The following is a 27,958-nucleotide window of genomic DNA, read 5'->3' as shown; positions in this document are numbered from 1 at the left end:
CAGAGGGAGGGAAGTGAAGGAGAAGGAGGGATTCACTGCAATTCCCAGTCTACCCTCTGCACTCAGCCAACAGCAATCCTTCACTACACACAACCTGAGAAGAGAGCTGCTGTGCAACAAACAGCACAAAAGAGGGAAAAAAGAGAGACAACTCATCACTCAGTTATGTTGGAGGAATTTAATAAAGGGTGTCGCTTCTAGCACAATAAAAGTGCTGTGCATAGCTACACAATAAAGAAGTCAGCTAGGAGTGACAGCACCACTGGGAGACTGACACCAGAGAGGACACCCCTGGATGGTAAGTGAATTTACAAATATCTACATGGCTGGCATTTTTTTTTTACTTGTCATTATTAAAGCAGTGTGATGTCACCATAATCCCTGCATTGAAAAGGAAATCATTGTGGAAGCTGATTACATGTTTGAGTGCAGGAACAGAGCTGGGGGCCAGATCACAAGTCAGATATCACTGTATGTAAAAATGCAGCAGTGCTGGTTTATGGGACAAGGATTGTGAGTGTTGTCCATTCCAGACATGTTCCCTATTACAGGCTATAGAATGGAGCCTTGCTATGGGCAATATCCTTGTCCTTTATCTTGCAGCAGTAAATACAGCTGCAATCACACTTCCAGACTCATCAGGGGCTGTGCTTGTCAGAGGGATTAAAGTCTTGTTTTGTAATGGTCTGAGGAATGTAATACTTTGAGGGCAATTTACTAACACTGGAGTAGACATAATCTAGAGAAGTGTGTATAATAACCAATCAGCTTCTTGCTTCAGCTTGTTCAGTTAACCTTTGAAAATGATAGGTGGAAGCTGATTGGTTGCCATTGTACAGCTGTGCCAGGTTCTGTCTGCTTCAGTTGTAATAAATCCCCCTCTTTGTTTTCTTGTGTGCAAACTTTTTACAGTATTCAGAGGAAGAAAACTTTCAGCAAACAAGCAGAGTAATATATTCACGCAGAACAGGAAATATGCATATGCACAGTGTTTTCATGAAGGAGGAGAAGGAAAGAAAAATGAAAACAAATTAATTAAGTGCTATATTAGCAATTTACGCGTTAATGCATTGTAATGGGCAGCACAGTGGCTAAATGGTTAGCACTTCTGCCCGGTAGTACTAGGATCATTGCTTTGAATCCCAACCATGGCACCACCTGCCTGGAGTTTGTATGTTCTCCCTGTGCCTGCGTGGGTTTCCTCCAGGTACTTCGGTTTCCTCCCACTCTCCAAAGAGAAACTGGTAGGTGAATTGGCTCCTGTCTAAATTGTCCCTAATATGTGTATGTTTGAATGTGAGTTAGGGACTTTAGATTGTATACCCCTTGAGGGTTAGGGCTGATAGGAATGTACAATATATATGTAAAGCACTGCGTAAATTGATGGCGCTATATAAGTACCTGTAATAAATGGTAGTTTTATGCAGGCCATACATGGTTTGAATTCTGAAAGATTATTTCGTCCAAAAACCTGAAACGCTGTACGCTCGGTAATCCGATGATGCCATTATTAATTTCAAAAATCAGCTGGCCAAGTCATAAAGTTCACCCCATATAATATGCAAAACTTCTGTTCCATCCAGGTCATGGCTCATGCGCATATTCTTTTTGGAAAAACAATCATACGATTTGACCATCATTGAGTCGAAAATCGGTTGTTTTTCCAACATGCCCGATCACTGAAAAGGGGGGGAACCACGAAAATCGGCCAATGCCATTGACCCACTAACAGAGCGAAAATCGGCCAACTATTCTTAGGTCCAATTTTCAGACGAAAAATTGGTTGATTTTCGACCCATGTATGGCGGCCTAAGTCAGCATTTCTCAACCAGGGTGCCCAGGCACCATGGGGTGCCTTGAGGTTTCTTCAGGGGTGCTTTGGCAAAATGTCTCAAAAATTGCCCAAAACTTGTATACAAGCCTGGAAAAAGCCTGCCTTTTAGTTACACAAAGCCACAGGTTTCCATTGTGCACCATTACAACCTAGCCGCCAGCGTCCCGACAACCAATGACCTCATCAGTTGATAAGGAGGATGTTGGTTGCCTACACAGCATCCTAGTTTGACCCTCTCCAGCCCCTCTCCATCAGTGCTAGGGTCACATTAGCTCAGTGATGGAGAAAAACTGAGGGAGAAGAGAAACAATGGAATACTAGTCAGTACCAGTGTGCTAAAGTGTATTTGCTTTGAAAGAATAAATCACCTCTAACAATGGGTGTCCTACATGTGTGGATGTTGCTGCGTTATATAAAACCATTTGAATAGTTTTTCACATTTTAAAATGGGGTGCCCTTTGAAAATTATAGACAGTCTTGAGGCTCCCCATTTTAGAATGGGGTGCCTCATGACTGTTCATAATTTTAAGGGGTGCCTTGACTTTAAAAAGGTTGAGAAACACTGGTTTAAGTCATATCAGCTTATGCAGTTTGTGTTTGCAGTAGTAACGCAGTTGACATACCTGGGAATATTTTAAAACTGTAATTCCTGAGAATGGGGGAGGAGTCGAGAGCAGGCTAATTGCAGGACAACTAGCTGGTATGGCTAAATTGCACTAAAAGTGGGAGGGATTTAAAGGATATGTCCGAAATGTCCGAAAGTACTGGTATTACAGTACAGATCCCCCATATATCACTCCTCCCCAACATAATATACAAATTTGTCAAATGGCTGAACTTCAAATGTTTAGGTCCACCCATATCTCCTAGATTGTAAGCTCTAAGGAGCAGGACCCTCTGTTTCCTCTTGTAACAAATTGTATTGTAATTGTAATGTCTACCTTCATTTTGTAAAGTGCTGCACAAACTATTGGTGCTTTATAAATCCTGTATTATAATAATAATAATAACAATAATATATCACCCATTCTGCTCCTATAATGTACAGGTCCCCCCATATACCATCTGTTCCCCTATTATAATGTATATCTTCCCCATATATCAGTCCCCTTATAATGTACAGATCATCATATAGCATCCCTCCCTATCTTATAAAGTTCAGGCCCCCTCTCTGTATATCATTTCTTCCCCTTTTTAATGTACAGGTCCCCCAAATATAATACCTTTTGCTCCTTAACAACAGATGACTCATCAGCTGTCAGCGGGTGGCCCACTGACGGCTGAATGTAAACGAAACATGCCGACAATTACAAATGATGGAAAAAAAACTGTGGGCCCCACAATTCATACTAGGCCCTTTGAGTCTGGTATGGATTTTAAGGAAGACCCCACACCAAAATTAAAAAAAAAACAAAAATGGCCCTTAGGTCTGGTATGGATTTTGGGGGAACCCCACATCAAAATGTATAAAAAAAAAATGACCCTCGGGTCTGGTATGGATTTTGGGGGAGCCCCACACCAAAATGTAAAATAAAAAGGCATGTGGGTCCCCTCACAATCCTAAGGGATTTTGGGTCTGGCACGGATCTGGGGGGGACCCCACACTGTTTTTTAAAAAAAATTGGCATGGGGTTCCCCTTAATATCCATACCAGAGCCCTAGGGGTTGGGGGGGACCCCCTCGCTGCATCTGAAATAATTCCGCATGTGATACTGCCAGTAAAACCCGAGTGATAAATATCACATCTTTTTTTACTTTCTGTTTGTGAATTGGACTTAACAGCTTACCATACGTTTTTTTACCGACACATTTTTAATTTTGTGTTAAATACCTCTTTTTTTTGTGAATTGGACATTTTGTTACCACATATGATAATTTATGCAAATAAGTCACGTGGCCGTGTTATTGCATGTGGTAACCTTTAGCCTGGGTTCACATATATGTGGTGCGGTATATCGCATGTGATTCGCACAGGAACCGCACCACATTCCTGTGCAAATCACATGCGATTTGTGTGCGGTGCTATTGGAGCCATACATATTGTATGGCTGTAATCGCACCGCCCCCGCACCAAAATGGTGCAGGACCCTTTTTTGGGTCCACACTAGAATCGTATTGCATGGGTATTCACACCTATGCGATCCGAGTCTGCACATCGCTCCGCGTTTTGTGGACCGCTTTCAGGGTGTTGTTAACATACACACCCGCAGCGGTTCGCATGTGCGAATGTGATGCAGTGCTGAATTCACACAGAAAACTCTGCGAATTCCGCACCGCATCCGTGTGAACCAGGGCTTAGTGAATTGAACCCATTCCCTTCCTCTTCTACAAGAACCTTAGGGATATTTCACATGTACGTTCCGATCTGGTCCACCTGATTGGAACCTCCATTCTCCTCTATGGAGCGGCGGGTGTAAACAGACGTGTCATTTTACACTGACCAACATCCAATCCTATCCGCCAAAAAGGGACGGATGCGGATCCAATTCCCCTTCCATCCATTAGATCGGGTCGGATGAAATCAGACAGGCGGTCTGTTTTTATTTGACTGCCCACTGAGGAGAGCGAGCAGCTCTGTGTCCTCTCTGCAGCAGCGGAGCAGACACAGACCTGTCATCTGCTTGCTCAGCGGGGATCAGCGGAGAGATCCCTCACTGAGCAAGCGGATCCGTTAAACGGGTCCACTCTGTGTGAAAGGACCCTTAGTTTCACTTTAAGCTTTCCATACACCTTACCCTCTAATTGTACAATTTACCAACATCTATGTAGTGGAAAGGCCTGCCTAGTAGGATACAAGTTGATTGGATAGATGAGGTAGGTCAGCATATTACATAGTTTTGGTAAATCTGAAATTCATTGGTCATAAATTGTATAAGTAGATTGTATATTGTATGGATCAGGGGCGGGCTGACCATTTTGAAACTCGGGCACTGCCCGAAGGCCCGGGGTCAGTAGGGGGCCCCATGAGATGCCCCTGGTACCTTTTTCATAGGCTTTTTTGAGTTTGGGCAAGGACACAGGGGCCCCATGATCCCTTATTGCCCGGGGGTCCCATGAGTTGTCAGTCCGCCCCTGGTATGGATATTGATGTTACTGAAGGTCAGGGACGGACTGACCATTTGGAAACCCAGGCACTGCCCGAGGGCCCGGGTCAGTAGGGGGCCCCATGAGCTGCCCCTGGTACCTTTTTCATGGGCTTTTTTGAGTTTGGGCAAGGACACGGGGGCCCCATGAGTTGTCAGTCCGCCCCTGCTGAAGGTATTGCATGCTGTTGTAAAATAAGTGAGTATCTGAATCATGTAAACATATGTAGTAACATGGAGCACAGAAAGCAGTAACATTGTCCAATCACACATCAGTCTCAGCAGTCTCACCACACTTGGCATGTGTTGGACGAGTTACTGCACACCATTGTTCTCTGCACTGTGTTACAACAGGGAACGTTTCCAACACCTGGTTTGCTGGCAAATGGCAGCAGGAAGAGCCAGGAAGGGGTGAAGTTGGCAACTCCCAGCTGTCAGGGAGTCGGTCGTGACATATGTGTCCGCAGGGATTTTAGACAGCTGTAGGGAGTGAAAGAACATGATTGTCACATGTAAGGACTACAGTGCTCCAGGCACAGGTGACCAGCCAGTACATGAAAAAGTTACAAAGCTTTTACTTTCTGTGGCTTCAGACTGCCTGCAGATTTTCAGCGGCTGATGGAATACGTTTCCTTCCTAACAGTGCATGCACTACGCTGTTTTTGGCTTTTGACTTTTTTTCTACAGCCAGTAAATCCCCCAGCATGTTATCCTATGTGTCCATGCACACATAGACTGTAAGCAACATTTTTTGGCAGGGGCGTTTTTTGGCTGGAAAAAAAAACAGAACTAGTGGGTTTCTAGAGGGGTATTTTAGCTGTAAAAACACTCTAATGCTGAAAAACGCGGTAAAAGCACGGTATATCGCTGAAAACCAGCGTTTTTGGATCAAAAAAACCTCTAAAAAATGCAAACTCAAAAAAGCGGCAAATCGCCATTAAACGCTAATACACAAATTATTATTATTATACAGTATTCATATAGTGCCAAAAGGTTTGCTCAGCGCTGTACATTATAGTGGGAGACAGAACATGAGACAATACAGTAACAAAACAAAACACAAGGGGGTCAAGGGCCCTGCTCTTTCGAGCTTACAATCTGCTAAAAACCACTGAAAAACTCACGTTTTTTAATGTGACTTTACACAGCTAACATTACCAGCAATATTAAAACACCCAGTGTGCATGAAGCCTAAAACATAATATAGTAACATACAGTATGTGAACATAAAAGCTACATAGTGATATAGAAATCCTATTTTCTATACAATGTTACAGCTGATGATGTGACAGAAAGTAGTACTCGTACAGCGTATCATCTGCCAAATAATGAAAAAACATTATTAGTGATCTCACCTGGTATTAAACACAAGAACAAAAACATATTATTTTTCCTTTATTGTTACCTGGTGATCCAGCCAGTAAAGCCAGCCATACACGGGCCGAATTTCCCCAAAAATTTTATTTCGAAAATCTTTTCTAAGAAATTTTGTTAGAAAGCCACACCATTAGAGGGCCACAGAAATGGCTGATTTTCGTGCAACCATCGAATTTGAGTGATCAGACATGTTTTAAATATTTGGAAAAACAAATGAATTTCTAATCAATGATGGGAAAATCTTGCGAGTTGAAAAAGAAACGAGCATGGGCTGTGACCTGGAAAGAAAATTCTTGGCCACGAAAATTATTTTCTGTAGCAACGTGTAATTGAAGGCTTTGTTTCTAAATCAATGGTGCTGCCATCAGATTACAAAATGCACAAAATTTTTGATTTTCTAAGGAAAATTTGTTCTGAATTCAACCCATGTATGGCATGCATAAGTCTGTTTTTTTTCAGATCTAGCTGTCCAGCAAATGTGGTAGTTAGAGGGTTGAGACAAAAGATTTAACACTGACAGGGGTGCTTACAAATGATCAGATTTTATTCATTTATGTAAAACCTTTATCCCAAAAGCTAAACAAATGTTTTTGTAACTGTTGAAAAAGTATTAGCTGGAGATCCATTAAATCTGCTAGTACATCTAAGGGTCCTTTCACACAGGCGTTCCGTACATTCGTTTTTCATCTGTCCGTATTTGTCATGTATTTCTGTGGACTAGCAGATGTAAGCGGATGATCATCTGTTTACATCCGTTAATGTCTGCATCTGTTAACATTCATTAACATCTGTTTTTGTGAACAGAAGAAAATCCTATTTTTCTTCTGTAAAAAAACCCTGGAACAGACAAAAACCGGATGTAAATGGATGTAAACGGATGAAAAAAGGATGTAAACAGATGTAAATGGACATACAGTCCATTTTTGCATTGGTAAAGGATGTAAACGATGAAAAACAGATGTAAACAGATGAAAAACAGATGTAAACAGATGGAAAACTGATGTAAACTGATGAAAACTGATGTGAACTGATAAAGAACTGATGTAAACTGATGGAAAGCTGATGTGAACTGATCCATTTTTTTCTTTGAAAAAAGATGACTGCACTGATAAAAAAAACTGTAACGCTTGTTTGAAAGGACCCTACGGGTCCTTTCACACAGAGTGGACCTGTTTGGTGGATCTGCTTGCTCAGCGGGGGATCTCTCCGCTGCTCTCCGCTGAGCAAGTGGATGACAGCTCTGTGCCCATTTCGCTGCTGAAGAGAGGACACAGAGCTGCTCGCTCTCCTCAATGGGCGGTTGGATGAAAATGGACCGCCAGTCCGTTTTCATCCAATCCGACGGATGGAAGGGGGATTGGATCCTCATCTGTCCCTTTTTGGCAGATCAGATGTCGGCGGGTGTAAACGGACACATGTCTGTTTACACCCACCACTCCGTAGAGGAGAATGGAGGTTCCAATTGGGGCTGCCTGAAAAATGGGCAGGCAGGCCCAATCGGATCATCCGTGTGAAAGAGCCCTAACACTATCTTTCCCCAGTTTGACACTTCTGTTGTCCAAGGGTGTCTCTGTTGCTCCTCTTTCCAGAGTAGAAGCATCAGAAAATGTGTTGCTGGTTTGCTGGTTGTATCACTAGGTAAAATTAAAGGAAAAAAAGCCTACAAAATTAATAATTGCAGCCATTACATATATTGGTAAACTGCGATAAAACCTTAAAAAGAACAATAATGCAATGACCACCTTCAAAGATTTGTAAGCTGCAATATATTACATTTTTGTTGTTAGATTTAATACAGATTTACCTGTTTGTGTTACCAGAGAAAAACCAGATCAGATTCTATCTCAATCTCTAAAATGACTGCTGGAGAATAAAATAAGGAACCCGGCTGGTTGCTGTGCAGTATACAGTTTTCACTTCACTTTTATTTAAAAAAAAAAAAAAAAAAAAAAGCCCATTATTTTTATAGCAGTATTGCTGACTGCTTGTATTATGACAAAAATGTGAATATTTTTGCAGTATCGACGATTTCAGTGAGAACAGACTTCAGTGCTAGTCCTTGTTGACCATAGCAAGACTCATTATCACCTAGGAAAGCATTAAAATGCACTGGAATGCACGAGTTTGCCACTTATATCTCCGGTTTGCATGTGTGAGTCCTAAAAGATAGCTTAACGCAGTTCTCTGGTCACTTTTTAAAAAACAATTACTAGTAAGCAGCTACAGGACCATTGAGTACTGTCCGTGATACTTTTTTTATTTGCACTAACATACAATTTTGAGGACAAGCTTTCGGGGAGTGTCCCCTTCTTCAGTACTCAATTGTTCCTGTCGCAAATGCACTAATACGGCTACAATCACCTCTAGTAAGCAGCTCCAAATACTGTAGCTGCTAACTTGTGATAATAAGACATTCACGGTACCTATCCAGGGATCCAGCACTGTTACCATCTGGGTCGGTTCTTCACTGGTCTTTAAGTCCTCTGCACGGCCATGCGGAGTGTGGGAAGTCGCTGTGAAGCTTTACTGCTTCACAGCTATCTCCATATTGTGCATTTACGGGCAGCACTGAGTGAATGGTCCTGCAGCCTTTTTGGACCTGTGACATATACCAGAAGCCTGTGGCCAAGGAAAGACGGGTTAAAACCTCCGGTGGAATCGCTTTGGTGATTCCAGCAGAAGTGGAAAGCGTGTACCTGTCAAAACTAAGTACCCACTCAGCCCCCCCCCCCAAAAAAAAGTTCCAAAAGTTGAAGAGGAGGGGTAAGAGGAGGAAGAGAGAAACTTCAATTTGTCAGTGAAATTCTGCTTAAACTAACACCACATTGGCACATATTCCAATGAGGTAGCTGGCCACTGAATGGTGTAGACTTTAGCTATGCACTCTGCCCATCAGTTGCTTGATTGCATTCTCAGACCTGCTTCTGGAACAGTAATCAAGCAACTGATTGTCACAACACAGCTTCAGTTTGCAGTGGCCAAGCATGCTCTTCTAAAGGGATGCCAAGATGTGTTCTTTCACTTGAGCATCATTCATCATCACTTACACTTGTAGCCTCAGCTCACAGTGCATTTGATTGTGTGGCTACAAAAGGAATGAATGCAGATGGGCATCTATGGAATGTTTCTAAGGTATTTGTGCATAACGTTCCTATATTTGGGCATAGGCACAATTTTCATACTTTTGGCTCTGTATGCCACCAGAATAAATTAAAATGAAACAATCCAAATGAATTTGAAGTGCAGACTTTTAGCTTTAATTCAAGGGGTTGAACAATAATATCAAGTACAAATTTTAGGAACTCCAACCATTTTTATACACAGTCCCTCCATTTTCAGGGGCTCAAATGTAATTGGACAAAAGAATATAATCATAAATAAAATGTTCATTTTTAATATTTTGTTGAGAATCCTTTACTGGCAATGACTGCCTGAAGTGTGGAACCCATGGACATTATGGAAGACTGGGTTTCCTCCTTTCTGATGCTTTGCCAGGCTCTAACTGCAGCTGTCTTCAGTTGTTCTTTATGGGTCTTTCTGCCTTTAATTTTGCCTTCAACAAGTGAAATGCATGCTCAATTGAGTTGAGATAAGGTGATTGACTTGCCATTGCAGAATTTTCCACTTCTTTTCCTTCAAAAGCTCCTGGGTTGCTTTTGCAGTGTGTTTTAGATCATTGTCCATCTGTACTGTGAAGGGCCGTCCAATCACCTTTGCTGCATTTGGCTGACTCTGGGCTGACAGTATATCTCTAAACACTGCAGAAATCATCCGGCTGCTTCTGTCACATCATCAATAATCACCAATGACCCAGTGCCACTGGAAGCCATGCATGCCCATGCCATCACACTGCCTCAACCATGTTTTACAGATCACGTTGTGTGCTTTGGATCATGGGCTATTCCAAGCCTTCTCCACACTTTTTTCTTCCCGTCATTCTGGTGCAGATTAATCTTCATTTCATCCGTCCAAAGAATGCTTTTCCAGAACTGGTCTGGCTTTTTTAGATGTTTTTTGGCAAAGTCTAATCTCGCTTTTCTATTCTTCAGGCTTTTGAATGGTTTGCACCTTGTGGTGAACCCTCTGTATTTGCTCTTGTGAAGTCTTCTCTTGATTGTAGACTTTTGACAATGATACGCCCACCTCCTGGAGAGTGTACTTCACTTGTCTGGATGTTGTGAATTGGTTTTTCTTTACCATAGAGAGGATCCTGTGATCATCCACCACTGTTGTCTTCCGTAGACGTCCATGCCTTTTTATGTTGCTGAGCTCAACAGTGCGTTCTTCTTTCCTCAGAATGCACCAAACTATTGATTTGGTCACTCCTAATGTTGCTGCTATCTCTCTGATGGATTTGTTTAATTTTTGAAGCCTTATAATGGCCTGTTTCACTTGCATGGACAGCTCCTTTGAATGCATGATGTAGGGTCACAGCAATAAATTCCAAAAGCAAGTACCACACTTAGAATCAACTCCAGACCTTTTACCTGCTTAAAGCGGAGTTCCACCTAAAAAAAAAAAGTCAGCAGCTACAAAAACTGTAGCTGCTGACTTTTAAAATACAGCCACTTACCTGTCCCTCGGTCCAGCGGTGTCCTCACCACCGCTGGTTTCACTGGTCGTCTTTTCTCCCTGGCACCGGCATCTTCAGTGTGGGCACCTGGCTGTGACAGCTTGTGGCTTCACAGCCGGGTGCCCACTGTGCATGTACGAGAAGCGCTGCGCTTTGTGAATGGTCCCGTAGTAGTCTTCTGGGACCTGCCACGTATCCCACAAGAGTATGGGGAGCGAGGGGGTAGGAAGACTTCTGGTCGCCTAGGCGATCGCAGCGGAAGTGGGAGCGGGTACCTGTCAAATTTGGGTACCCGCTGCCCAAAGGTGCCAATCCTTAATGGGGAGAGGGGGACAAAGCTTTAAAGCGGAACTTCCCCTTTTGGGTGGAGCCCTGCTTTAATTGATGAAGAAATAACGAAGGAGTAGCCCACACCTGGCCATGAAACAGCTTTTGATTCATTTATCCAATTACTTTTTGTCCCTTGAATAAGGGGGATGGCTTTTCTTAAGAGCTGTAATTCCTAAACCCTTCCTCCAATTTGGATATAAACCTGAGAGTGTGCACTTTCAGCCCATATCCATTATATAACTATAGCTTGAATGTGTTTTGGTAAATACCTGAAAAAGCCTAAAATTGTGCCTGTGTCCAAATATATATGGACCTGTGTGTGTAATTTTTGTTTTTTTGACTTTAGCTTCACTTTCAAGAAATAACTTTGAAAACACCGACCACAGAAAACAGGAAAACAATGACTCATAATACAAGGCAATGATTAACCACATGCCGCCCAGCCACTGTATAAATACGGCGGCAGGGCGGCACGGCTGGGCAAAAGCACGTTTTAAAACGTGCGTTTTGTAAACAGGTAGGGGGCGCGCCACCGCCCTACCTGTCCGATCACAGCCGCGGATGTCAGTCGCCGGGTCACAGCCGGTCGTTACCGGCTATGTCCCGGCGATATGCGACAATCGCTGACAGAGAGCACAGCTGCAGTAGCTGTGCTTTCTGTCAGTTCCCTGACAGCTCCAGGACAAGCTGATCAGGACAGAAGAGTTTCTCTCTCCCGATCAGCGGTGTTCCCTGCAGTACACACCCCCGCCCCCTAGTAAAACACTCCCCTCACACAGTTAACCCTTTCCCTGAAAAATAAACTTAACCCCTTCCTCCCCAGTGCCATTAGTACAGTGTCAGTGTTTTTTTTTTTTGTATTGATCACTGTATTGGTGTCACTGGGGATGTCAGTGACCCCAAGTCAGTACCCCCCCAATGTCAGAATGTCCGCCGCAGTCCTGCAGTCCCGCCATAAGTCGCTGATCGCCGCCATAAGTCACTGATCGCCGCCATTATTAGTATAAAAAAACCCCTAAAAATCCCAGTATCTTTCCTGCCATTTGTAAACGCTATATCTTTCACGTAAACCAATTAATTTACACGTATTGGGTTTTTTTTTTAGCAAAGACATGTTGCTGAATACATTTTGGCAGAAATTTATGACTAAATTTGATTTTTACATTTTTTTTTACTGGACATGTTTTATAGCAAAAAGTCCAAAATATTGTTTTTTTACCTCAAAATTGTCAGCATTTTTTTTTATAGCGCAAAAAATAAAAACCGCACAGGCGAACAAATACCACCAAAAGAAAGCTCAATTTGTGGGGAAAAAAAGGATGTAAATTTCATTTATGTACCGTATTGCATGACCGTGCAATTGTCCGTTAAACTAGCGCAGCGCTGTATTGCAAAAAAATGTCGTAAATTGCAGTATCTATACCATAGTTTGTAGACGCTATAACTGTCACACAAAGCAATCAATATACACTTATTGGGATTTTTTTTACCAAAAACATGTAGCAGAATACATTTTGGCCTAAATTTATAACCAACTTTGAGTTTACTATATATTTTTTATAGCTGAAAGTAAAAAATATTGTTTTTCTTCAAAATTTTTGGCCTTTTTTTGTTTATAGCGTGAAAAATAAAAAGCGCACAGGTGATCAAATACCACCGAAAGAAAGCTCTATTTGTGTGAAAAAAAGGAAATTTCGTTTGGGTGCAGCTTTTCATGACCGCACAATTATCAGTTGAATTAGTGCAGCACCGAGTAGCAAAAAGAGGCCTGGTCATTAAGGGGGGTAAATCCTCAGGAGCGCAAGTGGTTAAAAGTGTTACACTACACATATGAAGTCAGATTAGGAATTCTATACAGCGTTCACCAACATACATTTCTCCACAACTGCTATCTCTCTATATTCTATAGTTCCTGTAGACAACACATAGATGAACAGAACGATAGTGATGGCTGTGAGTGAAGTGCTGCATATACTGTATATCAGAGCTGTTTTCTGTCATCAAGGCAGATATACGGGGATCGAGGGAAGCTGTACTGTTTATGGGAGTGTCAGGGAATGTCTCCAACCTGGAAGGAAGTTACAAGCATGTATTTTAGGACATGCAGGAAACCAGGTCATTGCTGGTGGGGGATGTGATTAACTAATACCTATGTTTCATCTGATAATACCCTGTTATGCTGCTTACCCTCCAGACTTCTGTTTCTTTATTGCAGTGTTTCTATACCTTTTTTCAGTCAAAGCACGAAGTTGAGGCAGCCTTTAACCACTTTCCTTCAGGGCATTTTTACCCCTTCGTGCCCAGGCAAGTTTTCAGCTTTCAATGCTGTTGCACTTTGAATGACAATTGCGCAGTCATGCAACACTATACCCATATAACATTTTAATAATTTTTTTCACACAAATAGAGCTTCCTTTTGGTGGTATTTAATCGCCACTGGGGTTTGTATTTTTTGCACTATAAACAAAAAAGAGCAAAAAATTTGAAAAAAAAAGTTTTTCTTTGTTTCGATTATAAAATTTTGCAAACAGGTAATTTTTCTCCTTCGCTGATGTGTGTTGATGAGGCTGCAGTGATAGGCAGCACTGATGGGCACTGATGAGGTGGCACAGATAGGCAGCACTGATGGGCACTGATGAGGCGGCACTGGTGGGCATTGATGAGGAGGCACTGGTGATGCTGCACTGATATGCAGCAATGATAGGCATTGATAGTTGGCACTGATGGGCACTGACAATTGGCACTGATAGGCGGCACTGAGAGCACTGACTGGTGGCCCTGCTGGGCACTGATGGGCGCAACTGCTGGACAGCACTGATGGGCAACACTGCTGGGCACTGATATGTGGCACTGCTGGGCACTGGTGGGTGGCACTTCTGGGTACTTGTGGGTGGCACTGCTGGGCACTGATGGGTGGCACTGCTGGGCTCTTATGGGCAGCACTGCTGGGCTCTGATGGGTGGCACTGATGATCAGGACACTGATCATCAGTGCCCTGATCATCAGTGCAGATCTGCTCTGTGACGTTTGCTGGTTATCGGCAGTACTTTCCTCACGCTGTTACAGCGTGAGGAAAGTGCTGCCGATAACCGGAAACTGTATTTACTTTGTGATCTGCTGGTGATGTTAAAAGGCCACTGTGATTGGCCTTTTATCTAGTCATGTGATCAGCTGTGTCCGAAGGACACAGCAATCACTGACAGCGCCGGGTGTGTGGTGCTGGGGCGCGTTCTGGGAGGACGTCATATGACGCCCTCCCAGAACTAGACAACCGCACTGTAGTCATCATTCAGCTATAGCACGGTTGTAAAGTGGTTAAAATTCTGCACTATCTTGAGGCACCCATTACAAAATGTAAAAAACGAAACTAGTTTTACAGAACACAGCAACATCTGCACATGTGAGACCCCAACGTCAGAGGTGATTTATTCTTTCAAAGCAAATACACCTTTGCACACTGAGGCTCCATGCACACGGGGCATTTTAATAACGCTGGTAACGTTAGCTGTGTAAAGTCATGTTAAAAACGTGAGTTCTTCAGCGTTTTTTAGCGCTTTTGTATTAGCATTTTGCAGAGTTATTTCACATTTGCGGTTTTTGGTAAAAAAAGTCCAAAAATGCTTGTTTGTCGTGATTTGCAGTGATTTACCACGTTTTTCAGCATTAGAGCATTTTTACAGCTAAACACTACCCTAGAAACCCACTAGTTCTGGGTTTTTTTCCAGCCAAAAAATGTCCCTGCCAAAAAACGTTGATTACAGTCTATGTGTGCATGCACACATAGGATAACATGCTGGGGAGTTTACTGACTGTAAAAAAAAAACAACGTCAAAAGCCAAAAACAGCCGCTGTAAAAACATCCAGTGCGCATGAGGACTGATACTGACTAGTATGCTTTTGTTTCTCTCTCTCACTCAGCTAACGTGACCCCAATGCTGATGGAAAGGGGCAGGGGAAGGGCAAGCAAGGATGCTGTGCAGGTGCCCAATATCCTCCTTATCAACTGATGGCATCATTGGTTTTTTTAGCAGGTCGGCAGCTAGGAAGTTGTAATGGTGTACAATACAAACCTGTAGCTTTGTGCAACTAAAAGGCAGGCCTGATCCACATGCTGGCTTGTATCAGGTTTTTGGGCATTTTACCAAGGCACCCCTGAAGAATCCTGAAGGCACCCGAGGGTGCACCCTGGGCACCCTGGTTGAAAAAGGCTGCTTTATTGTATACAAAAGGAAGACCTCAGACACAAACATGTTTTATTTTCCAAGCAAGATTGTTACTTTAGATAGTATAAATACATACATACCACTTAGAACATAAAATACAGCTGCGTCATTTGCAGTGCCAATGTGTGACGTACAGTAGCCCATAATAACCTATCTAAGCTGAGTTATTACTGATCCGACAAGGCTAACGGTCTGCCACGGGGGTTGTTGCACTTGATAAATGGGACATTTTGTTGCAAATTGCATTTCATCCTGTTACATGAAAATCATACTTCAGTTTTGATGGATGCCATATCTTAGGGACTCAGCTTGCTGCACCTAAAGCAACTCAATGAGATCTTGTGTTTTCCTGGTTAGGCCACATGCGTAGTGCGCCCAGGAGCCACGGTGTCCAGCCCCAGTCAAAGTCTATGGCAGGCTGAAATTTACTGCAGCTGGATGGGTCTAAACATTGGACCAAGTGGTACTCGCATTCAGGGCCGTATGCTGGGACCATTCCCCATAGCTCTGAGGCTATGAAGAAGCATGGGGAAAGTTAGCTTGCTGGAATGGGGGACTATCAGGAGGCCCTAAAAGCCTAAGGGCTTGTTTACATATGTGTTGCCTCATATAAAGCAAGAGCAATCTGCGGTGGATCGCTCTTCAGAGAGGGTTTTATGCTACCTCCTCACCGCCGGTTTAACCCCTAAAAGCCCACACAGCAGTTCACGGGGTTGCAGCACGGCTCCATTCAGTTAAGTGGATCATGTTCGGCAGAGATAAATTTTGCTGGCCCTGATGCAAAGCAAATATCGCGGCATATGCACGCCCCCATCCACTGCATTTGCAGCTTAAAGTGGTTGTAAAGGCTCCATGTTTATTACCTTCATGCATACGTTGCATTACATTTTGTGTGCAGCAGACCCCATAATACTTACCTGAGCCTCATCGCGATCCAGCGATGTGCATGAGAGCCTCGGCTCTTCAAGGGCTCTCCCTCTTCATTGGTTAGGAGGCTGTCAATCACAGCTAGTGTGCCAATGAGGAGAGAGAGGGGGTGGAGCCAATCTGCAGCTGTGTGTGTGAATGGACACGCAGATCAGTGGCTCGGGAGCAAGCCTGCTTGGGTGCCCCCATTGCAAGGTACTTTCTGTGAAGGCAGTTAGCAGGAGGGAGGGGCCAGGAGCACTGGTGGGGGACCCAAGAAGAGGAGGATTAGGGCTGCTGTGTGCAAAACCACTGCACAGAGCAGGTAAGTATGACCTGTTTGGTATTTACAAAAAAAAAAGAATTGCCTTTAATGTAACTTTAAGGGGGGGAGGTTGGAGGGGGCAGTAAAAACACATCTCAGCCAAATATTTTTACTGCCCTCAATCACAAGTGTAAATGAAGCCTAAGTTTTCTGCCTAGGGCTAGTGTACAAGGGAATTTTAATTTTTTATCTGACATTAGTTAGAAAAGCATTGTTGACAGCTGTGGAAAGCAATGTTTAAAATGGATCATAGAATTATGCTGCACTTGCATTGATTGTTGCTTTGATTCCTTCATACAAGTTAAAGTAGCTGTAAAGGCTAAAATATTTTTTTTTAAATAACAAACACGTTAAACTTACCTACTCTGTGCAATGCTTTTGCATAGAGCGGCTCTGCATCTCCTCTTCTGGGGTCCTCATCCAACGTTCTTGGCTTTCTATGGGGGTGCACATGCGTTCTCACTCCCAAGCTGGGTTATGTGCGTCCATAGACACACAGAGTGACTTGGCCCTGCCTGCTTCTCACAAGATTTGATTGACACCGGCAGGAGCCAATAGCTCCCAATGCTGCCTCTTTGACCTGTAAATTCAGGGAGAGAGGAGAGAGCCGTTGCAAACAGGCACAGCACTGGATCGAGTGGTACAAATACTGGGGGTGAGAGGAGGGGTGATACAAATACTGGGACTTTTTTTTACCTTAATGCAAATGCAAGGAATGCATTAAAGTAAAAAATGTCCTGCCTTTAGAACTACTTTAATGTGACTGCATCTCAGACATGCCCAAAGGCAGACCATTTTCCTGTGCTTGACCTGCTTCTGAGTCAGAAGGCTGTGTACACTATCCCCAGTAAGGTTCTGTAGGAGTAGTTCCAAATAAATAGCACATGTTTCAATGATCTTTTACCCAAAGAGCACATACAACTGTTAATGAATTGAAAATCGCAGATATTGTGAAATTTTGACATATCTTTTCACTTTTAAGATCGAAAATCTCAGATGATGGATACTCACAAGAGGGAAATGGAGTTTCTAAGTAACAGCATAGCAGCATATGCTCATATTAGAGGTACGGTACTGTATTTGATTCTAAAATGTCTTTAGAGCTTATAAATGTAAACATATGGCAGCCCGGAGTTGCAATGCAGAAAGTGTGTTTTAGCCAACGAGACAGATGACGTCAATGTGGTCAGCTCTTGGTGATGTTCTTCCATTTACTGATGTGACATAATTGCCAGTGCACCGGAGGCTTCTACACAAACACTGCTAATGTCCTGAGGCTTAATGTGATCTTCTGCTCTTTAGCTGGCCAAACATTGATCGAAGTTTGGCCAGTTCAGCAGGGACCAGATACATTTTGATCTATGTATAGGCACTATGGTTGAACAGAAGTCCTTGTGCTGACTGACCACATTTTCAGTATATTCTCGCTCAGTCAGCGCCAAAGCTGCAGTGTTGATCTGTGTATTCTGATGGTGGGGGAGTCTCTTCACTGTCAGAATACAACCACACAGCAGAGGATTCCCCCATCCACATTGAATGCATGGATGGTGGAATTGGGTCAGTTTTTTTGTTCAACCCCCTTGTTGAAAAAAAATACTGATCCATGGCCTTCTTTAATATCAAGCACCCAAAAAGCTTTCTTTTGTGCAACAGTTTCAGAAATATCTCAATTGTGAACAATAGTGTTTGCCTCTTTTACAGCTCTTGGGTTCTGAATAAAGTTGTGAGTACTGTAAACCTTACAGCTGTTAGATTCATGCATACAGCTCTAATAGGGGAAAAATGTAGTTACATAATAATAATAATAGTAATTAAAAAAAAAAAAAAATATATATATACACCGTATTTTTCACCCCACAAGACGCACATGACCATAAGACACGCCTAGTTTTTAGAGGAGGAAAACAAGAAAAAAAATATTCTGAACCAATGGACTGCAGACATAGTATAGGAAATGACCAGAGACTGCAGATGTACTACAGGAGATGACCAGAGACTGCACACATAGTACAGTAGATGACCAGAGACTGCGGACATAGTACAGGAGATGACCAGAGACTGCAGATGTACTACAGGAGATGACCAGAGATTGCAGACATAGTACAGGAGATGACCAGAGACTGCGGACACAGTATAGGAGATGACCAGAGACTGCGGACATACCACAGGAGATGACCAGAGACTGTGAACATACTATAGGAGATGACCAGAGACTGCAGACATATTACAGGAGATGACCAGAGACTGCGGACATAGTACGGGAGATGACCAGAGACTACAGACATAGTACAGGAGATGACCAGAGACTGCGGAGACATACTACAGGAGATGACCAGAGACTGCGGACATAGTACAGGAGATGACAAGAGACTGCGGACATAGTACAGGAGATGACCAGAGACTGTGGACATAGTACAGAAGATGACCAGAGGCTGCAGACATAGTACAGAGGATGACCAGAGACTGCAGACATAGTACAGGGGATGACCAGAGACTGCGGACATAGTACAGGAGATGACCAGAGACTGAAGACCTTTGGGGAGCAGGTACCCCTATTTGACAGGTACCCGCTCCCACTTCCGCTGCCTAGGTGAACGGAAGTGGAAGTTGTCCTCCCTCCCCGTAGTTTTCTGGGACATGTGACAGGTAACGCACGGACATTTTCCCCCATTTTTTGGGGGGAAAAAAGTATGTCTTATGGAGCGAAAAATACGATATATATATATATATATATATATATATATATATATATAATTTTCATACAAACACACTGACTTTTTCCTGTGTTTGTTACAGTAAATACTGCAATGGAAGACTATGCACAGGTATGTGCATAAACAAGGTTACATTATTTGCACAATAGAACCTCACCATTAACAGCAACCCTAAAGTATGGTGTAGTTCTCTTTTGGGGTGGGGGTAATGAGAAATGGCTCTCCCCAAACAGGATATTTCGCAAGCCTGTAGGAAAATAAAAGAACCAGGACCTTTGCTAAGTGGAGGAGTGGGATTGATAATAAAGTTGGCAGTTCCTTCACCCAGGACAGGGCCTCTGGGAACAGAAGGAATTTCCTTCCTGGGCTATTAATCATCAATCTAATCAAAGTAATGGGAGAAGAGGAACTACTGCAACCATCATATAATATTAACCATAAAAATATACTGTAGATGCACAGCAGTATGGAAATAATACAAGCTTTATATAGGAAAAGATTCATAATAGTACATACATCCAATGTACAAACAGCTGTTATGAGCAAGGTACCCAACAAGAGTCCTGGTGGAATTGTACAGCTATACTCAAGAATATGTAGTTATTAATACAGATACCTCCAGACAAATATTGCAGCAAAGTCCATTTGCAGGGGCTACTGAGGATACAGCATTCGTCTTTGTGTCAGGGACCTGAAGACAAGCACTGCAGTGATGGGGAGAACTTTTAGCTGTTGTCCAGCCTGCCTGGTATGCAGCTTTTCACCTGCAGAAACCAAGGTGTGTTACTGAGTCAGCCTATCTACCCTGTGCTTAGTCCCTAGTAGCATCTAATCTGTCATGCAACCAGCCATCTGACTATCAAGTGGCCCAACCTGGCTCTACCCTATGCTGGTTATTGAGTCCTGAGCTAGAACTAGCTATTGAATTCCAGGCCAGAATGGACAGGGTTAACTAGATTAACAAGAGCTGCATATAAACTCTATTGCAATAAACAGGTTCTCCTACTAACATACAGCAAGGTGACCACTACACATGCACACTGGGTTACAGACTAAACTATCTGGTATACGGCATGTGAGATAACAAGGCAACATATGTATTTCTGTCATCATCAGCTATAGGCAGCTATATATAGGCAATAGTAAACTATTAACAGAGGAACACTTACAAAATAACTCCTGCTTCTAGCCTGGAACAACAACAGTTCTACTATGGGGGTATATGGTCTCAGCTACAATCTCACCACTTTCTCCTTCCCGGGTTTTTCAACCCAGCCAAGTGGAGACAGGAAGAGATGTACATGAACAACCTGGTCATATTAAAAGCAGAGTTATCCACAAATACAGACAGCAGAGGACAACAGATCTCTCCAATTTAATTGCAGTTTTAGGGTACGTTAAACAGGCATCAGGGCTGCACTTGAATTCCTCCAACACCCCCTTATTTTAGCTCAGCTCAACCAGAGTAGTGCTGGTGGCTGGTATGGAACAAATTAAAATACTGCTGAAGGTACGTCAGTGTAAGCAAATAAGACTTGATTTTTATTTGTCTTGATGTACATGAACACTGCAGGCATAATGTTTGGAAAGTTCAGTTTGCTTTCTATTAACTTACAGTGCAACCCCGCCTAAAGAAGAAAGATTGTAAGAAATAGAAAATCCCCATTAAATCCCCCAGGGGACCAAGTGTAAATAGCATTTGGTCAAGTATAAATCTGTGCAGTGTTGAGCTAGTGTTGTCAGCTATTCCTCTCTCCTTTGAATAGCTGGTGGGATGAGAACAGTCTTTAACCTGTCAGTAAAATGAAATATTGTCAATATAAAGAAGGTAACACAGGAGAGAGGGCACAGGGCTGCAGCATGAAGAGGGGGAGGTGGGTTCAGTGCTGGCTGTAACTCCTCTATATGAATGCCCATAAATTGGGCTTCAGCCTTGGGTGGAGCTAAAGCCTGCACAGACAGTGAAGAAAAATATTTTTTTTCAAAACCACTGCACAGATCTTAACAGGTCTAAGTGATATGTGCATTGGGTCCCCTGGGGAATTCAACAACATTTTCAATTTCTGGTGATAATTTTTCTTTAAAGTGGATCTTTATGCCTCCACCCCTCCTTTTTATTTTAAACCCTGCTTACCTGGTTCTAGGTCCTGCACAGTTAAGATACTCACCTGCCCAAAGGATTTAGTGTTGTCCTGTTGAGATCCGCTTTTCTTCTGGCCCCTGCTCGGTCCTGTGCCACCATCTTCTTACATGATACCATTGGGAAGCTGCTGGCTCTTCTGGATTTAGCTGCTCTCCTGATGATGCACTGCTAAGCCTGCCCCCCTCCTGTGAGTGATGTTCAGGGAGGGGATAGGCCAAAGGTTTTGTATTAAAAAAAAGTAAAAGAAAAAAGGCCCAATTTTCAAAGTGGAGGGGAGGAGAGGTGGAGAGGAGGCAACATCACATTGAGGGTGAAGATCTGCTCTAAATTGCATTCAGTTCAGATAGTTACTGTCAGGGCCAGAGTGTATCATGGATGAGGCCTGTGTACCTTTACCTTAAGAGTAGAATATATAGGAGAAATGATGACCACATATAAAATAAAAGAGCTAGCACTGGAGCTGATGCATGAAAACGGGAATGAAGCAGGGCTTTTTCCCATTGCCATCATTTGGAAAGCTTTTTACACGTGAAAAAAGAGTAATCAGTTGCGGTGGCCAACAGCTCCAATTTCCGCCCAGTTCTTCATAAACTATTCCTTAAGCACACCATGTGACATACTGCAAGGTGGTCATATGTGGCCTGACATTTGTAAGTAGTAAACCGTATTCAAACATCGGCTGCAACAATCAGACGGGAATTTTGTTACGTAGAGACAAATGACAGGCAATTCCAACAGTCAGAAGTATTTGTAATCACAGGCAATACTTTTTAAAAATGCTCAGGATTTCCTTTCCAATAGAGAAAAAATTCTGTTCACTGAATGTGTGCTCCATTCACTTTTTAAATAAGGGTGGAGGGCATTGTTGTGGTTCCTGGCAGTATAGATAACAGATAAACAGACATTTCATTGGCTATTACTTACACTAAGACATCTACCAGCCTCACATCTACTGCTAAACAAACTTACTTTCAAAAACATAAATGAATTTGTATGAGCAAATATCTCTGCATGTTAAAAAAAAAAAAAAGAAGTTATTGACACAAGTATTGACAAATTCTTACTGTTCTATGACTAATGCCATATTGATTGATATAAAATGACTTTTTAATGTAGCTAACTGACAAACCAATAACTACAATAACTGGAACTCTGAATTGCAATGAGTATTTTGACATACAATTTACCATTTTGAACCTTTGTTTTTAGATAACCCGGAATCCTTTGGTCTTTACTTTGTGCTTGGAGTATGCTTTGGACTGATATTAACACTGTGTATGCTGGTGATCCGCATCTCTTGCAAGCCTCGGACTCCCAGCGTTCCTTCTAAACCAAAAAAGACTCCTCCCAAAGACTGTGTAAAAGAGCCACTGTCTGTTGTAGTGGATGGAGAGGATCCAGACAGCGATGACAATGAAGAAACATTTATCTTGACCCCTGTGACAGACACACCCCTAGGAGCCCAGACCCCACTGGATGGTACTCTGTCAGTCAATGTGTTCACCTCAGCAGAAGAGCTGGAGAGAGCCCAGAGGTTAGAAGAGAGGGAGAGGATAATCCGAGAAATATGGCGGAATGGACAACCTGATATTCTGGGCACAGGAACGGGCACCATTGGACGCGTACATTACTATTAATGGTAACACAAGAAGTTAAACTGAAGTTGGTGCTATTTCTCAGCAGTTAAAATGCAACTGCCTTTCCTTGTCTTCCAACGTACAGAATATCAGATATCCAGGCACATTCCTTCAAGTACCTTTATCTTATTAGACCAGTAACTTTCCACTAATATGGATGCCAATGGATATCTTTCTAAAAATATGAAAGAATACAGAGTTTAATGATGCCGTTGCTGCCTAGTGGTGGATCAGAACTTGGAATAGTTTCATAGTATGATGGTACGCGGCACTTATAAAAGGTCACAGCTGACCAAACACATATATTATGCCACTGATGGTACCATATGTCTTGGGTGATCTTTTACATGTTGGGCACTTTCCAGTGCCATGATTCACTATGGCCTCTGAAATGTAAAATTCAAAAATGAAAGCTCTGGTAATCATTACATAAAGGCGTATAAGAATGAGTGTAATGATTTTAAGATTTTCTAGACATGCTACCCAGGAAAAAGGTTATTGCAACCAGCATTTCTTTTCACTATCTTATATGGATCCTTTATGATAACATCAGTTCACTTTTGGGTTGTCTGTCTTTTCAATCACAGTGTGATATGCAGGTAAACTGCTGGTATCCATCCTGAGATAGTATACAATGTATATGTGGAGGTTTCTGATGCATAGGATGATAAATATATGTGTAAAGCTGGGAAAAAAATCCAACTGGGAAATGTATACAGAGGTTCTGCATTTGTTGTGTGTGTGATTTAGTCCTCATGCACACTGGATGTTTTTACAGCTGCTGTTTTTGGCTTTTGACGTTTTTTTCTACAGCCAGTAAACCCCCCAGCATGTTATCCTATGTGTCCATGCACACATAGATTGTAATCAATGTTTTTTGGATGGGACTTCTTTGGCTGGAAAAAAAACCCAGGACTATTGGGTTTCTAGAGGAGTTTTTTGTACCTGTAAAAACGCTCTAATGCTGCAAGCCGGCATTTTTGGACTTTTTTTTAACCCCCTCAAAAAAAAATTTTCTAAATAAAAAAAACCCGCTAAAAACCAAAAACGCAGGAAAACTCCAATAAACGCCAATGCAAAAACGCTAAAAAAAGCTGAAAAACTCACATTTTTAACATGACTTTACACAGCTAACGTTACCATCGTTATCAAAACACCTTGTGTGCATGGAGCCTTATATCTGTTCACAGAAGCACATTGACAAATAGAAAAATATACAGTGTACAAAAACATACACTTCAATCCTTGCAGCATGTTTCAAAATCTATTTGTGACTCTACATGGATGATGTGTTCAGCCTTGTGATGTAATTTATTTCTCTGGGTGAGGCAGTGCGGCATTACCTTACGATTAACTCTAAATATGCTGGAACATGCAGTACCGGATAACAACCATACATCCTTGTGCCTTGTACTGTACAGTATGTGTAAGCCTGTTCACGGTTTAGTAATCTGTAGCAGGCCTGCCTCTGCAATGGGTTAACCAGTCTGCAATTTATTATAGGACTTTCTGGCCTCTTGGTTTAAAATACATCTGTTTTTCTTCTTGTTCCCCCACACTGTGGGAACACTGGTGCTTTAAGTTTCATTCCTGAATCTCCCCTGAGGATAGAACATTCCACATTAACATTAAATGCTCCCACACGGGCAATGTCAGGAAGTGATTTTTTTTAATAAAAACTTTATTTAAAGCACTGATTTATTTTTTTTCTGTAAAAGTTGCTCTGATGTTAGTTTTGCATACTAAGTTGTTACATTCTTTGCCCTTCTTGGAGCTTTTTTTTTTAAAGCTTACCTTAAAGACAGAGGTCACAAGGTAACTATTGATTTGACCACTGCACAATCTTTCTTTTGCTCATTATGCACATTTCCTACAAACATGTATGTACTGTATATGCACTGCAGACTCTTCCACCAACACTGGCAGATGTATTAGTTGGTACTGAGTACACAATCCAATCTACAAAAATGTCCTCTGACATCTACAGTGTGTTTAACTACAGACGTCCTGATCATTACTCAAGCCTACTTATTTAGACAATCTTCTAACTTCTATATGCACACCTTCTAGCCTTATAAATATGGTGCTCTCTTGCATTCAACATAAGTATTCTTCCATGTTTTGTCCAGCTCTCAAAATTTCTCCTAGCCAAGGGGGCCAGGTTGGGGTGAGCAGTGAAATAGAATAGGTCTGAAGCATCAAGCACAGCAAGCCAAAATGCTGCAGGCAACATCTCTGGGAATTCTAAGTAAAGCTGATACTTCACTAAGTGCCTGTGTGTGTTAATCTGGGTACACACGATACGTTTTTTTTTTTTCATTCAAATAGTGGGTTGAACGAAAAAAAAAATCACAAATACCAACATCAACACAAGCATGTTGATGTAGGGACCTCTCCTGCCTTGTCTTTGTAGACAGGAGGGGGCCATTGGCTGCAAATGCTGATTGAATGTTGGTTTTCCAGTAGGATCATTCAATAGAAGCCGGTCTAACGACCGCTTCTGTTGATCAGTTTTACACACCTTCAAAAAGTAGGCAGGTATGTGTATAACTGCATGGATCAATCCACCCTTTGAGATCTGGCATTAGGGAGCATTCATTTTGATACCCTTTCAAATGGCCTAAAGCCTGGTACACACTACTAGATTTTTTTCATTCATTCCAGCAGGTTGAATAAAAAAAAACCTGACAGCTCGGGAGGAGCCGCTGTACCAACTATCCAATGTTAGTACAGCGGTCTTCCTTGCTGTGCTATTGTGTTCTGACAGGGTGGATGGCCCCCGCCAGAACACTCCGATCAGCGCTCTCAGCCAATGGGAGCCAATCAGTAGACCTTTTATGGTCATGCCCCTTTGAAAAAAGCCGGCCCAACGGCCGGCTTCTGTCAGACCATCTCCCCTACACATGGGCCGAATATTAGGCTTAAGTGGGTTTTTTCCTGTGTAGTAAGTGATAAGATCTGTTCTCATACTAAACTAAATGTTGCTGTGTCAGTTTATCATTGGATAGGTCTATAGATATCTTAGGACATGGGAGTCAATCTGGCGGCCCTCCAGCTGTTGCGAAACTACAAGTCCCATCATGCCTCTGCCTTTGGGAGTAATGCTTGTAACTGTTAATCTTGCAATGCCTCATGGGACTTGTAGTTTGGCGACAGCTGGAGGGCCGCCAGTTTGACACCCGAGCTGTAGAATATAGAAAAAAGTTTTTTTTTAAAAAAAAAGGTATGTCCATTCTGGGTAATGGGAAAATGTTTCATCATTTCCAAATGATTCTAATTATTATAAGTAGGGACTAGTGGTGGAAACACTATTGAACCTTCCAGCTCTGACTATATGTACTGTATGTGTACAAAATTAGACTTAACATGAAATTCTAACATTATCGACATGTAGTCACCATGCAGCAAATTCTTACTGTAGCCATACTTTAGCACTGTAACCTTTTGCCTAAAAATAAATATCTAAATGTCCCCCCCCCTTTAGAAAATCGGGCAGTGTGTATTAGTTGTCTGTAATAAGTCTGAATTTAATTAGTAAATTCCATATTTAAGGTGCACAAGTAAATAGTGGCCAGCCACAAGTCACTTTTTATCAGTTTTCTGACAGGCTGCTGACAGCTATGGCCTTCTTGGTTACTGTAGGTTAAAGATTATCGCTTATCTTTGCACTAACTTATTAAATATTCTACAAAACTCCTTTCTCATAGGAAAATAGTGCTAAAGACAGAGGAGACAGAGTTCTAGCAAGCCATTTTTAGGTTGTGGGCTGCTGACGTAGAAGGAGGATAGACTGAGCTCTTGAGAGCGACCCATTCTTTCCCAAATGTTTGTAGAAGCAGTCTGCATGCCTAGGTGCTTACACCTGTAGCCATGGAAGTAACTGGAACACCTGTATCCAATGATTTGGAAGGGTGTCCAAATAATTATGGCAATATAGTGTATGTGTTCATACAAATGTTGCATACAAAGTAACGCAGGCCATACATGGGTCAAATTCTGAACGATTTTGCGTCTGAAAATCGAAAACGTTGTTTGCTCGGTAATTCGATGGTGCCATGAATGATTTAAAAAATTGCCCGACCAAGTCATAAAGTTCACCCCATATAACAGGCAAAACTTCTGTTCCTTCTAGGTCATGGCTCATGCGCATATTCGTTTCGGAAAAATTATCGTACGATTTGACTATCACTGAGTCGAAAATCGTTTGTTTTTCATGCATTTTCCAACATAACCGATCACTGAAAAGAGGACAAACCATGAAAATCGGCCGGTGCCATTGACCCACTAACAGAGCGAAAAATATTCTTAGGTCTGATTTTCGGACAAAAAATTGGTTGAATTTCGACCCATGTATGGCATAAGGTGTTCGCCACCTGTGCGATAAAGACAGAGTTCTAGCAAACCATTTTTAGCCTGTGGGCTGCTGACTTAGAAGGTAGGAGGATCCTGATGCCTGACATACTGTAAGCATGTGATGAAAGATGAGTTATTTTTTAATGAATGAGAACGTTTTGCTTGATTTTCTTAGATAGAGTAGGTGAATGGTATAGTAGTGTACTATAATTTAGTAGGCTACAAAAGACTGCCAGTGACAAATAAAGGCCCATATGATGTGCAATCTTCAATGTATAAAATAAAAAAAAAAAAAAAAAAAAAGAAACATTTTTGTACATGGCAAAATATTAAAGTGCTGTATTTTATAAAATGTAATTCTGAATTTTATGCTATAGTTTTATTTTCTATGTTTTTGGAACTCTATTAAATTGTTTTCAAATACAAGTCTGATTTTCTTTTTTCTTTTCTTTTTTTTTCA

The 27,958-nt window shown here is 42.1% G+C and overlaps 1 protein-coding gene across 1 annotated transcript; it reads left to right on the top strand.

Annotated features, from left to right (window-relative positions):
• On the top strand, window positions 1-27,924 carry EVA1B (eva-1 homolog B). The gene is made up of 3 exons (XM_089678976.1): window positions 1-298; window positions 17,634-17,717; window positions 22,718-27,924. Exons 2-3 carry the CDS (start codon window positions 17,648-17,650, stop codon window positions 23,143-23,145), a joined length of 498 nt encoding a protein of 165 aa, XP_089535102.1. The 5' UTR covers window positions 1-298; window positions 17,634-17,647; the 3' UTR covers window positions 23,146-27,924.
• The last annotated feature ends 34 nt before the right edge of the window (window positions 27,925-27,958 follow it).

Source organism: Staurois parvus, unplaced genomic scaffold (assembly GCF_062004578.1).
Source record: "Staurois parvus isolate SC_StPar_1 unplaced genomic scaffold, SC_StPar_1.0 ptg000214l, whole genome shotgun sequence".
NCBI classification, from domain to species: domain Eukaryota; kingdom Metazoa; phylum Chordata; class Amphibia; order Anura; family Ranidae; genus Staurois; species Staurois parvus.
This window is presented reverse-complemented; position numbering and strand designations above follow the sequence as displayed.